The sequence below is a fragment of the Oryctolagus cuniculus genome, chromosome 17 (assembly GCF_964237555.1).
Source record: "Oryctolagus cuniculus chromosome 17, mOryCun1.1, whole genome shotgun sequence".
Taxonomy (NCBI): domain Eukaryota; kingdom Metazoa; phylum Chordata; class Mammalia; order Lagomorpha; family Leporidae; genus Oryctolagus; species Oryctolagus cuniculus.
In genome coordinates this window covers 53025181-53039359 of record NC_091448.1, presented here as the reverse complement: position 1 = coordinate 53039359, position 14179 = coordinate 53025181, and the positions used below count along the sequence as shown (strand labels likewise).

Sequence of the window (14179 nt, the reverse complement as noted above, 5' to 3'; positions counted from 1 at the left end):
GTGGCTTTACCTGCTTGACCGCAGTGCTAACCCCTATATTCTTTATTTTAATAGGAGTTCCTCATCCCTCCTTCTGACCTAGTAGTCCTTAAAGAGACCAGGGAGTCCGTCTGGGTCTGCACTGTGTATCTGGTTTTACAGTTTCCAACAGAATCGCCGTTGACTTTCAGGGGGTTTGGTGCATTCTACCCCAGGGCGTTCCTGCCTGTTTATGAAACCTGTTCACCCTTGTAATTGTTTTAGTGCCTTCTGTTGTGGCTTGTCTGTTTGGAGTGTATCTGTCGTCTTCATACCTTCAAAGGTGCTTGTTTATCTTCTGTGTACATTCATATGCTTAATGAAGTTTAATTTGAACTTTGAGATCTACAGAGAAATTACTTTAACAACATACAGCCCTCCCACCGTGTGCCTGGGGAAGACAAAAGTATTAGTTCAGTGGCCAGTTTATGCAAGAGATGAATATTTGAGCTAATTTTCCAGGCAGTTAGAAGTCAGCTCTTTAAGCACTTTACTGTTTCCCCTTAAGCATTTGTTACTGCTCCTCTTTGGCAAGAATGGGAAGCTGATGACCTAACCTTTTTTTTCTCTTTTTGAAGACTTATTCATATTTGTAAGACTAACTCATCTTTGTAATCCTAGACCTCAGCAAAGTGCCCACCACGTAGTAGATACACATGTTAGAATTATTTCTAATGAAACATGTCAGTGTTATATATTACTGTGTCATATGTGCTGTGGGATGTTAAATTGAATTTGCATATTTTAACTTTCTTGGAGTTTTTTTTTTTTTTTTTAATCCAATCTACAGTTAATCGCTTCTTTTGGAAAGTGAAGAGCAGGAGGCAGTACTATAGCATAGCGGGGAAAACTGCCGCTTGCGATGCCAGCATCCCATGTGGGCGCTGGTTCAAGTCCCAGCTATTTCATTTCCAATCCAGCTCTCTGCTAATGTACCTGGGAAAGCAGCGGAAGATGGCCCAAGTACTTGGGCCCCTGCTAACCTCATGGGAGATCCAGATGAAGCTCCTGGCTTCGACATGGCCCAGTGCTGGCCACTGTGGCCATCTGGGGAATAAGCTAGTGGGTGGAAGATATTCCCTCTCTCTTGTTCTCTCTCTCTCCCTCTTCCCATAACTGTGACTTTCAATAAATCTTTAAAAAAATGTAGAATTCGCAATTTCATTATAGACTATGATGTAATTTCTGAGTGAAAAAAGTGAGGTTGTACATAAAAAATTCACCAATGTACATAATTTAACTTCATATAAATTAAACTCAATAAAAAGGGGAAGTATTTGTTTCTCACCCTTGATAAAGTCTGTTTTTGTCATCTCAATGAGTGGCAGAGACTGGACTGGTTAGACAAGAGATTGACGGGCCAGCCTGACCTAGGTCATGTGAGGTGTGTGCTGTGTGGGTGACAAGGCCCAGCGTCTGAGGACTTGGGCAGTGAGAAGGGAGAAGCAGGTATCCAGTCCGGCCACAGGCCAGCAAGGGTCAGTTGCCCCTCTGGGCTGCTCAGATGCAAGACTTCAGCCAACACCCCCAGGCAGTGAACTGGGCGCTGGTGCCCTTTGCCACTTGTCCTCTCTTAAACTTCTCACCCGGGCGGGAAGTGCATCCCACCTCTGGCCCTGTCACCGGGAGAGCAGCCACAGATGGTCCTGGTCCCTGGAGTTCTCGGGCAGGCTTTTGTTCTCACATTTTGTATTGCTAACTTCAGTATTCAGCTCTAGAGGGCTTTCTGGTGGCAGTTGCCCAAGGGCTGAGCCCTTCTGAACATGGGTGTTAGTGCTCCCCAGGGAAGCCGGCCCTGCAGCCAGCCATCGCCAGTCCCCCAGTCCCTCTCAGCGTGCTCTGGCATTTAGGTTTTGGCCTCACCAAGTCGCCTAGAATGAAAGGCCAGCTTCCCAGTAGGATGAGTGTCCTTTCCAAATACTTGCAGATCCTCAGAGGCCTGAGCACCTTGCAGCTGCCCTGACTGCTCTTGTTTCTCCCTAGTTCCCAGAGTCTGCTTTGTAGAAGACTCTGGGAAATCATTCTACGTAAATTTTATCTATGTTTCTTAAAGAGCAATTTTGTCTTTGTGAATTTACTTATTTATTTGAAATGCAGAGGAAGAGAGACAAACAGAGATCTTCCATCTTCTGGTTTACTCCCCAAATGCTAGGACAGCTGGGCCTGATCAGTCCACAGCCAGGAGCCTGGAGCTCATTCCACATCTCCCACATGGGTAGCAGGTGGAGTTGGCATTCAGAACTGATGGGCATCCCAAGTGGCATCAGAGCCCTGGCACCAAATGTTTGTCCCTGTGTAAATTTTTCTTAGAAGATTGATTTATTTATTTGAGTGGCAGAGTTAGAGAGAGGGACAGAGACAGCTCTTCCATCCGCTGGTTCACTCCCCAAATGGCCGCAACAGCCATAACTGGGCCGACCCGAAACCAGGAGCCAAGAGTTTTTTCCCAGTCTCCCACGTAGGTGCAGGGGTCCAAGCACTTGGACCGCTTCCACTGCTTTCCCAGGTGCACTAGCAGGGAGCTGGATTAGAAGTGGAGCATCCGGGACTTGAACCGGCACCCATATGAGACGCTGGCACCGCAGGCGGAGGCTTAACCTACTTTGCCACAGTGCTGGCCCCACCCCTGTGTAAATTTAAAAAACCCCAAAGTTGTAAGTGTTCATCATATGAATTTTGAATGATGGATATTTGATAGAAGGGTCTGGATTTTCTAAACTGGCTGCACCTATTTTTTGTTTATGGGGGTTATAGTTATTAATATTTTCTGTATTAGAAATTAAAATGAATTTTTCAAATATTTATTTCATTTAAAAATGATCACAAGCCCATGATATTAGCATAAATAAAATTAAGTTTTTAATGAAAAGAACCATATTTTTCGAAACAAATTCAGAGCGAAAACTTTGGTATTTTTGTAGATCTCTTTAGTAACTTAACAACAACAACAAAAAACCTGGATTCATGTCTATGCTTCTGCATTTAATTTGTTGCAGCATTTCCTTTGGCTGAAGTATTTGAAGAACATCCAGCCTTCTACGGACAGATATTTAGTTGGAAAAAAAAAAGAGGAATGTTTTCAATAACTTTTTCAGATAACTGTGAATATTCTTTGATACTACACTGAAACTCGACAAATCATGTTTTTTTGAAAAGATTAATTGCAGTCTGGAATCTGAAACCACACTAATGAACTTGTGACACTTTGTGTTCCTGAGGAAATGACTGTGAAAGAGCAAATAACATTGTACGAACCCCAGTAGGAGCCCTGGAAAGCCAGGAGGGAGCGGGTCTGGCTGTTTCCCACAGGAGCAGGCTGAGTGCAGAGGAGTGCTGACTGATAGCCTCTCTGTGGTAGCGCCACGTGTGGTTCGTAGTAGTCAATCGCCTGTGATGGCTAGATTTAATTTGAGGGCAGATAATTATCCTAAGATGAAAAAAGATCGCTTGTTCACATCATTACGTTGGTTTTGTCTCCTGATGGGAGCCTGACCGATAAGTGTGGGTTTTTTTTCCTGCTTGTTCCTTACCGCTGTGTTTTGTTTTCATTCTAGACGTACTCTGGACTCTTCTGTGTAGTCATAAATCCTTACAAGAACCTTCCGATTTACTCTGAGAACATCATTGAAATGTACAGAGGGAAGAAGCGCCACGAGATGCCTCCGCACATCTATGCCATATCCGAGTCTGCCTACAGGTGCATGCTGCAAGGTAACGGGAGCTGTTGAGATCCATAGTGCTGAGACTTTCTCACATGGAGTTTAAATGCTTTGTAATGTCTCAATATGTTGTACAAAAGGTTCTGAAAAAAAGATTTAAAAAAGTCATGTTTATTTCAGAAAGTTTGACATCTTGAGATTAGAATAGAAAGTGTGGCCATTTCCTATAGGAATCTGGTGTGTGTGTGCTACTTTGTACCAATATTTTTTTTTTTTTTTTTGACAGGCAGAGTGGACAGTGAGAGAGAGAGACAGAGAGAAAGGTCTTCCTTTGCCGTTGGTTCACCCTCCAATGGCCGCCGCTGCAGCCGGCGCACCGCGCTGATCCTGGCAGGAGCCAGGAGCCAGGTGCTTTTCCTGGTCTCCCATGGGGTGCAGGGCCCAAGCACCTGGGCCATCCTCCACTGCACTCCCTGGCCATAGCAGAGAGCTGGCCTGGAAGAGGGGCAACCGGGACAGAATCCGGCGCCCCAACCGGGACTAGAACCCGGTGTGCCGGCGCCGCTAGGTGGAGGATTAGCCTATTGAGCCACGGCGCCGGCCACTTTGTACCAATATTGCATATAAATTTTTATATTGAAAAGCGACTAGTTTTTTAATTTATGTATTTATTGAAAGACACATGGGGCTGTCGCAGCAGGTTAAAGCCCTGGCCTGCAGTGATGGCATCCAGTATGGACGCTGGTTCGGGTCCCAGCTGTTCTACTCCCAACCAGCTCTTTGCTATGGCCTGGGAAAGCAATGAAAGATGGCCTGAACCCTTGGGCCCCTTCACCCACATGGGAGACCTAGGAGAAGCTCTTACTCGTGTCTTCGGATCGGCTCAGCTCCAGCCATTGCTGCCATTTAGGGAGTGAACCAGTGGATGGAAGACCTCTCTCTTCTCTACCTCTCTCTGTAACTCTTTCAAATAAGACTTATTTTGTCTTAAAAAAAATAAAATAAAAGGCAGAGTGACACATAGAGAGCACAGAGAGAGATTTTCTATCTGCTGGTTCAGTCAGTGTCCACAATGACCAGGGCTGGGCAGGCTGAAGCCAGGAACCTCGAACTCCATTTGGGTCTCCCACGTGTGTCAAGCACTTGGGCCATGTGTTCTACTGCTTTCCCAGGCCATGTTCAAGAGCTGGAATGGAAGTGGAGCAACGAGGACTTGAACTAGCCTTCATATGGGATGTCAGCATCGCTGGCGACAGCGTAACTTGCTGTGTCACAACACCAGCCCAGAGAACATGTAGTTTTTATATACATTTGATTCTCTGCCATAAGCCAGTATAACTAAGGCTGTGTTCCATGAGGTTTTATTTTATTTTATTTTTTTTAAATATTTATTTATTTGAAAGAGCTAGAAAGGGAGAGGCAGAGGTCTTCCATCCTCTTGTTCACTCCCCAAATTGACCAGGCCAAATCCAGAAGCTTCATCTGGGTCTCCCACGTGGGTGTAGGGGCCCAAGCACTTGAGTCATCTTCCAGTGCTTTTCCCAGGTGCATTAGCAGGGATCTGGATCAGAAGTGGAGCAGATAGGGCTTGAACTGGAGCCCATATGGGATCCTGACGTCACAGGTGCCAGCCTCACCTGCTCTACCACAATGCTGGCTCCCCCATTAGGTTTTTTTTCTTTCCTTTTTTTTTTTTTTTTTAAGATTTATTTATGTATTTGAAAGAGTTCACAGAGAGAAGGAGAGGCAGAGAGAGAGAGATCTTCCATCCACTGGTTCACTCCCCAGTTGGCTGCAACAGCTGGAGCTGGGCCGATCAGAAGCCAGGAGCCAGGAGCTTCTTCCGGGTCTCCTATGTGGGTGCAGGGGCCCAAAGAGTTGGGCCATCTTCCACTGCTTTCCCAGGCCATTGCAGAGAGCTGGATCAGAAGTGAAGCAGCCGGGACTCAAACCGGCGCCCATATGGGATGCCAGCACTGAAGGCTGCGGCTTTACCTGCTACACCACAGCACCGGCCCCAACCCTCCATTAGGTTTTAAAACCAAGGGGAAGAATGATAGGGAAGGTGGTTGTCTCATTAGGGAAAGAAAGATTATAAAGTATTATTTATGATTTAAATGCGCAGAAGAGGAAACAACAAAAGGCTAAAAAAAAAAGTTGGCCGATTTTGGTTGTTTCTTCTGGATCAGAATGAAATACAAATTTGCAGTCGTTCATTGGAACTGTGGCTTCAGACACTGTGGTTTATGGAGGGACATTTTTTCAAAGCTGGTGTGCAGCAGGCTGCTGTGTGGAGGAGGAGGAGTTGGGAGAAGTACCCTCTCTGTCCAGTCCATTCCAGGGATTCTCATACACAGCCACCTTCTCACAACTGAGACGGCCGCCCCTGGCCTCCTGCAGTTTTGTGTAGACAGGGAGTTTCTGGAAGGCGAGGGACAGGCTCATAAGTAGTATTCTAGTTTTTAAAAAAGGGGAAAAGGTCTCTGGACCTCTGAGCTTCAGGTGCGTGTCTGGAGAGGTTCCAGAATCTGCTGTTTGGAGGCAGTTGAAGAACAGCACGAGTGTACCTGCCACCTTGCTTCAGGCTTAGGAGGGAAGGGAAATGCAGTGGGCATAGAGTGTGACTTGGCAGGTCTTCCTTTACCCACAGGGCTGTGTCGGGAAGGGCCGCACTGGGGCTGCCGATGGAAGGCTTTGCCAGGGTGTCTACCGAGGTGTGCCTTTCTCAGCGTGGTAATCAGCACTCTTGCAGATGTGGGAATGCATGCCCATACAATTTGCCGATGACATGGAACTGGAAGGAATAATACATGCGTTTGATGAAAAGAAACAGAATTTTTAAATCTCTTGACAGATTGAATGGGGAGTTAAATCAAACGTAATAGTTAAGAGGGATAAGTGTTATATCCCATTACTGGGTTCCCAAACCAGCTGTGCGGATACAGAATGAGGAGACTGTGAGGAAGATGTGGCTTACCCGCATATCACAGTATTATTAGTATCATCATTAATGCTGGAATGAACACTTCATGAAAATCGCTATGAGCCAGGCACCAAGCCAAATGCTGTACGTGTTGTATCATTTAACGCTTGACGATCCTGTAAGTAGAATGACTGTCCCTGTTTTACTGAGGCACAAAGCAGTAACTTGACCCAGAAAAAGCCAATAGTAAAAATAATAAATAAAATAAATAAATGAGGTAGGATTCCAATGAAATAATGTGACATATTTGTAACGTGGACTTCCATGTTCGTGTTAAGGAGTTCGTTGGTTAAAAACGTTTTAGAAATTAGATTAAATGAAAACAAGAGCTCATCTAAGCTGTTTCCGGTGTGTTGCATTCTCTAAGTAGCAGCTTTGCCTGCTGGTGTGGGCGCTGCACAGACAGCGGGACTCCTGGGGCAGCAGTCAGACCACAGCACGTCACTTGCTGGTGAAGCTGGGACCGCTGGCAGTGCCCATCAGACTGTGCTTCAGTTACAGATGACGTCACTGGGTTCACGAAGAGGCTGTGGTCCGTAGCTTGAGAGGGGACCAAGGAGGATTCACACAGGTGATCCCTCTCAACTGTTAGGTTAGTTTCACTTCCCCATTCAGCCTATCCAGATCTTCTAAAATTTTGGTTCTGTTCATTAGAAGTATTTATTCTGTCTTCCAGTTTCGTGTTCTATGTGAGTGTTATAGGCACACATCCCACATCTTCAAGTCCGTTGGAGAACAAATATTTACTAGTCTGTTTTTTTCATGCATAAAATCAGGAGAGCTTTTTCTCCCCCTTTACATTGGGCTTCTAGGAGATATTGCATCAGTAAGATGCAAAGTGTGCCTGGCTTAGTAGTCAATTAATTAATATGTGTTGGGGCCAGCATTGTGGCTCAGGTTGAGCTGCTGCTTACCATGGCTACTTTGCTTCCAGTTATACTCTCTGCTGTTGCACCTTGGAAGGCAACAGATAATAGCCTGGTACTTGCCATCCCCTGCCACCCATGTGGGAGACCGAGATGGAGTTCCTGGGTCCTGGCTTTGGCCTAATCCAGCCCTGCCTGTTGTAGCCTTTTGGGGGAGAGAACTAGCAAATGGAAGATCCTCCCTCTGTTTCTCTCTCTCTCTCTCTCTCCATCCCTCCCTCCCTCCCTCCTTTCATTCTGCCTTTCAAATAAATAAATCTTTAAAAATAAATATTTGTTGAATGAATGAATGAAAGCAGAGTTCTTGGACAAAAATTTGATTGCAAAAAAAAAAAAACAGCATACCTAGTAGAAGTATAGAGTGGCAAAGTCAACACAATTGGAAACTAAAACAGTGAAAAAGAAGACTAGAATACAGTACAAAAAGAAACTGATAGAACTTAGGAGAGAAAGTACGGAACATGGAATGTATAAATAGATTCTTAGATGCCATCATAATTTGGAAGATGGGGACAGATGAGGTCTCCCATCTATGGTTCGTGCCCTAAATGCTCATAAACAGCTGGAGCTGGGCCAGACTGAAGCTTAATCCAGGTCTATCATGCTGATGGCAGGGACCCAACTATGCAAACCGTCACTGGCTGCCTACCAGGGCGCGCATTAGCAGAAAGCTGGAATCAGAAGCAGAGCAGGACTTGAACTGGGCACTCTGATAGGGGATGCAGGCATCCCAGGCAGTGACAACCACTGTGCCAAATGACCGCTCTAGCATATTGTTCAACAGGTTCACCTAATCTACGGAAAGACTCAGATCCTCAGGGTTTGTTTTTTCCCCAAATGTAACAAGAATGTCTTCAGACTGAAAAGAGTCAGGCAGGAGTATTGACAAGAGGAGCGGCCTGCACTCTGATGCACTGGGATACGCCAGCATCTGCCGTGCCAGCATCCCACGTGGGCACCAGTTTGAGTCCCAGATGCTCTACTTCCAATCCTGCTCCCTGCTAAAGGTCTGGGAAAGCAATGGAATGTGGCCCAAGTGTTTCGGCCCCTGTACCCATGTGGGAGACCCAGAAGAAGCTCCTGGCTTTGGCCTGGCCTAGCCCTGGTCATTGCGGCCATTTGTGGAGTGAGGCAGCAGATGGAAGATTTCCCTCTCTCTCTGTAACTTTTTCAAATAAGTAAATAAATACATCTTAAAAAAAAAAAGAGACAGACATGACTAGTTTTAGATAACTTGGTGGATAGATCAAAATTAGATGATCTCAGTGGAGAGGGAGTCACTGGCATCATCTCTCTCATTTGCATGCTACACATTAGAACCAGATCGTGGTGACCTTGGGGCGTCCACCCTGTACATAACCATCTAAGGTCACCCAGGACTGGCTGCATTCCAGGCTCACCGCTGTGTGAGGTGTCTTCCCTGGATCCTGAAGCCTTGCCACAGCCTTCCAGCCCAGCCAGCTTCCGTTCAGGCCCAGGCCACCAGCACCGCTACCCATCCCCACTGACCCACTGACCCACTGCCCTAGCTGGAAAGGAAAGTTTTGCTGTAATAATAATTGCAAGGGCCACCCTTGTAGGCCACCTTGAGTATTTTAAGACCTCCGATCTCCCTGGAGTCTGAGTGGACTGCTCCGCATCGCCTTGGCAGCTCGCCCCTCGCAGGTGCAGACATGCCTGTATCTTCAGTGTCTTCATTGAATGTTTTGCTCCAGGCTTTAACTGCAACTGGCCTTTCCCCTGCATATGGGGTTTGAGGCCACTCGGTGAAGACTGTGCCGTCCCTCCAACCCTTGCCCTGGGAGATGGGGCTGGTGGCCTTACTTGCCATGCCTCTGCTGAGCCTCTGCCCAGCCTCTGCCCCTCAACCTCCTCGGAAAAGCTGCCCTCCCCTCTCCTGCCCTCCCCTCCCCTCATCACTGTCAGCTACTTTCTTCTCCGCTCCTTATCTCACTCCTTGACACATCACTTGGTCTCTGCTCCAAGCCCTGCCGTAAGAGACAAGATACTTAGCTAACAATAAAAAGATTTCCCAGTGAGTTAGTGTTCATGGCAGTGAGCCTAATGAGTTCTTGCTGTTTTTGCTATTAATCATTCATCTGTCTGGCTTTTTGGTGAAAGGAGAGATCACAGCATGCATTATAGGTTCTTTAGAAGTTAACCACAACAAAATACCACACATAAAAAATACATGCGTTGTGGCAAAACCACTTTAAGAAACAATTCATAGCTGTAATATTTTTATTAGTAAACAATAGTCTGTAGAGGAGTTAAGCCTTTTACTTGGGCGATAAAGGATAACTTTCTGATAATTTATTGTCTGTGAAATCATAAGGACCAGGTAATCCCTGTGGGTTTAAACCATTAAATAATGCAGAATAAAATGAGTAGCCTCAAGATCACAACTTGTCAAAGAAATTTGAATGAATATAGTTATAAAAAATGCACAGTGGAGGGGCCAGCGCTGTGGCGCAGTAGGTTAATCCTCTGCCTGCAGCGCCAGCATCCCATATGGGCGCTGGTTCTAGTCCCGGCTGCTCCTCTTCCAATCCAGCTCTGCTGTGGCCTGGGAAAGCAATGGAAGATGGCCCAAGTGCTTGGGCCCTGCACCCGCATGGGAGACCAGGAAGAAGCACCTGGCTCCTGGCTTCGGATCGGCACAGCTCAGGCTGTTGCAGCCATTTGGGGAGTGAACCAGTAGAAGGAAGACCTTTCTCTCTGTCTCTCCCTCTCACTGTAACTCTACCTCTCAAATAAATCAATAAAATCTTTGAAAAAAAAAATACACAGTTGAATAAGGTTTGCATTGGTGGGAGCAAGAAAAAGCAAAAATGGGAGGAACCTGTTCTACCCCCACCTAATCTGGATCCCCTCTTTAAAGAAAACCATGGTTCATCTGTTTCTCTTAATATGTGAGCCCACTTAATAGTAAGTCCATGCCAATCTTTTTACTTCTATTATCTAAAGACTTCCAATTATGAAAGAAGTACTTTTTAAAAAAAAAATTGCTTATTTATTTAAAAGGCAGTATTTTAGAGAAAGGGAAAGCCAGATCTTCCTGATGGTTCACTCCTCAAATGATTGCAACAGCCAAGGCTGGGCCAAGAGCTTCATCCAGGTCTTATGTGTGGATGCAGGGCCCCAAATGCTTGGGCCATCTGCTGCCTTTTCTAGGCACATGAACAGGGAGCTGGATCAGAAATGGAGCAGCCACGAATAGATCCAGTGCTCATGTAACCACATAACCAGCATAACCGTAGTGCCAGCCCCCGAAAGAAGCATATTTAAGATTTATTTGTGGCCTGCGCCGTGGCTCAATAGGCTAATCCTCCGCCTTGTGGCGCTGGCACACTGGGTTCTAGTCCCGGTCGGGGTGCCGGATTCTGTCCCGGTTGCCCCTCTTCCAGGCCAGCTCTCTGCTGTGGCCAGGGAGTGCAGTGGAGGATGGCCCAAGTGCTTGGGCCCTGCACCCCATGGGAGACCAGGAGAAGTACCTGACTCCTGCCATCGGATCAGCGCGGTGCAACGGCCACGCGCGCCGGCTGTGACGGCCATTGGAGGGTGAACCAGCGGCAAAAGCAAGACCTTTCTCTCTGTCTCTCTCTCTCTCACTGTCCACTCTGCCTGTCCAAAAAAAAAAAAAAAGATTTGTTTATTTGCAAGTGAGAGAGAGGGACAGGCAGGTATTATCTATCTGCTGGCTTACTCCCAAAATGGTCACAATAACAGGACTGGGCTAGGCCAAAGTCAGGAGCCTGGAAGTCCATCCGGGTCTCCCACATGGGCAGCAGATGCCCCAAGCACTTGGGCCATCTGCTGCTGCTTTCCCAGGGAGCTGGATCAGATATGGAGTAGCCGGGACTCACTGGTGTCCCAGGCAGTGGCTTAACCTGCTGTGATACAACACTGAACCCAGAAAAAGCATTTCTTAGAAAAGTTTTTATTTATTTATTTATTTGAGAGGTGGAGTTACAGAGTGAGGGAGAGACAGAAAGGTCTACCATCTGCTGGTTCACTCCCCAAATGGTAGCAACAGCCAGAGATGGGCCAGTCAGAAACCAGGAGCCAGGAGCTTCTTCCAGGTCTCCCACACGGGTCCAGGGGCCCAAGCACTTGGATCATCTTCCACTGCTTTCCCAGGCCATAGCAGAGAGCTGAATCGGAAGAGGAGCAGCTGGGACTCAAACCGGCGCCCATGTGGGGTGCTGGTGCCACAGGTGGAGGCCTAGCCTACTATGCCACAGTGCTGGCCCCAGAAAGAAGCATTTTTACTTATCTAAACCCTCCCCTCATTTTCCCCACAGAAGTTAAACCAACAATTTCTTGCTGTTTAATATTCAGTATTTACATTGTTTATTTGTCTTGGGATTGCATTTCCTTTCTTATATGATTTTCTGTTTTCCATGGGGTTAGTCATTTTCCGGTGTGAGGACAGGGTGGTTTTGCAGTTGGCTCTATTAACTTGACAGAACTGCACGTCCTCCTTGCAGTCCCTAGAAAAGCGCCTCGCGGTTGGGAGACGTGGCTCTGGGAGCCTCTGTCCAGTCTCTGCTCATTGCCCTTTAGTCCACCTCCACCTCCACTTCCACTTCCACATTCGTGGACTCCTTTCCTTGGTTGTATTTCTTCCTCATGGAACTCAGCCGCTGGAGGATAACCCCCAGGAGCTGCTCAAGAAAGCTCTGCAGCCATCAGTTATCAGATCAGTGAGCCATTCGTAGCCAAGTGCTCAGCGGCCTGCTGGGAAGACATCTGACAGAGGGAGTGGCCCCCTGACCATAACGGACACGGGTACCCCTTCCTTAAGGATAGGACCAGTACATATCAAAACGTACATTTTGAAAATGTAGGTGGGGGCCGGTGCTGTGGCGTAGCGGGTAAGGCCACTGCCTGCAGTGCTGGCATCCCATATGGGCACTGGTTCGAGTCCTGGCTGCTCCACTTCTGGTCCAGCTCTCTGCTGTGGCCTGGGAAAGGCAGTGGAAGATGGGCCAAGTCCTTGGGCCCCTGCACCCGCGTGGGAGCTTTAACCTGCTATGCCAGCACCAGCTCCATCTTTGATCAATTTTTTTAAATTGAGTAGTTTATTTTCTTGTTGAGTTTTGACAGTTCTTTATCTTAATAGAAGTTCCGTATTTAGTAATTTTTTTTCACTCCCAGTCTGTGATCCATTTTTAGTTAATTTTTGTAAGTGACCCAAGGGTAGGATTGATGTTCATCTTTTACCTATAGAAATCCAGTTGTTCTAGCCCTGTTTGTTGATAGGCATTTATTATTTCTCCAGTGAATTTCCTTTGCAGCTGTGTTGAAAATCAACAAAGGTCTATTCCAAAGGTCTATTCTGTCTCTTAGTGCTAGTATCACACTGGCTTGATTAACAGCTTCATAGTAAATCTTGAAATCAGATCCTGTGAGCCTTCCACTATTGTTCTTTTTAAAAATTGTTTTGTTGGAACAGGCATTGTGGGCCAGCGGGTTAAACTATCATATAAGATGCCACATTCCCATATCAGAGATGGTTTTTGATCCAGCTTCCTGCTATGCATCCTGGTGGGAGGCACCAGGTGATGCTGAAGTGCTTGGGCCCCTGCTGTCCACGTGGGAGACCTGAATGGGGTTCTGGGCTCTTTGCTTCATCCTGGCACAGTGCTGGGTTGTTGCAGGCATTTGGGGAGTGATCCAAAAGGTGGAAGATCTGCCTCTGTCTCTGTTGCTCTGCCTTCCAAAGAGAAAAAACAGATGGTTTTTAAGAATTGTTTTGTTGGGGCCGGCGATGTGGCACAGTGGGTTAACGCCCTGGCCTGAAGCACCAGCATCCCATATGGGCGCTGGTTCTAGTCCCAGCTGCTACTCTTCCAATCCAGCTCTCTGGTATGGCCTGGGATAGCAGTGGAGGATGGCCCAAGTCCTTGGGCCCCTGCACCCATGTGGGAGACCCAGAAGAAGCTCCTGGCTTCGGATCGACGCAGCTCTGGCCGTTGCAGCCATCTGGGGAGTGAACCAGCAGATGGAAGACTTCTCTCTCTGTCTCTACTTCTCTCTGTAACTCTGTCTTTCAAAATAAATAAATCTTTAAAAAAAAAATTGTTTTGTCTATTCTAGTTCCTTTGTCTTTCATTATATATGAAATTTAGAATTCAGTCTATTAATCTCTCCAAAATAACCCTGCTGACATTTTTTTTTAACTTTTATTTAATGAATATAAATTTCCAAAGTACGATTTATGGATTACAATGGCTTCCCCCACATACCATCCCTCCCACCCACTACCCTCCCCTTTCCCATTCCCTCTCCCCTTCCATTCACATCAAGATTCATTTTCGATTATCTTAATATACAGAAGATCCCTGCTGACATTTTGATTGGACTGTGTTGAGTCTGTAGATCAGGTTGGGAGTTGACAAATGTTGAGTCTTCCAGTCCATGAATACTATTTGTGACTTTAGGTCTTTTTAAATTTCTTTTATTGGTATTTTATAGTTTTCTATAAACAGATCTTATTAGACTGTGTTGTTAGATTTATGACCAAGTATTACTATAACAAGGCATTTATGTTTTTTAGTTTTAAGTGGATCTCTTGAAGAGTCAGTGTC

General features: G+C 46.4%; 1 protein-coding gene across 6 annotated transcripts in view; it reads left to right on the top strand.

Annotated features, from left to right (window-relative positions):
- MYH10 (myosin heavy chain 10) overlaps nucleotides 1-14179 on the top strand; it is a 136501-nt gene that overhangs the window by 20754 nt on the left and 101568 nt on the right. For all 6 annotated transcript variants that reach the window (XM_017348899.3, XM_070061373.1, XM_051825192.2 and 3 more), the window contains exon 3: nucleotides 3573-3729. In XM_017348899.3, coding sequence (XP_017204388.3) covers nucleotides 3573-3729 — 157 coding nt within the window. The remainder of the gene's footprint in view (nucleotides 1-3572; nucleotides 3730-14179) is intronic.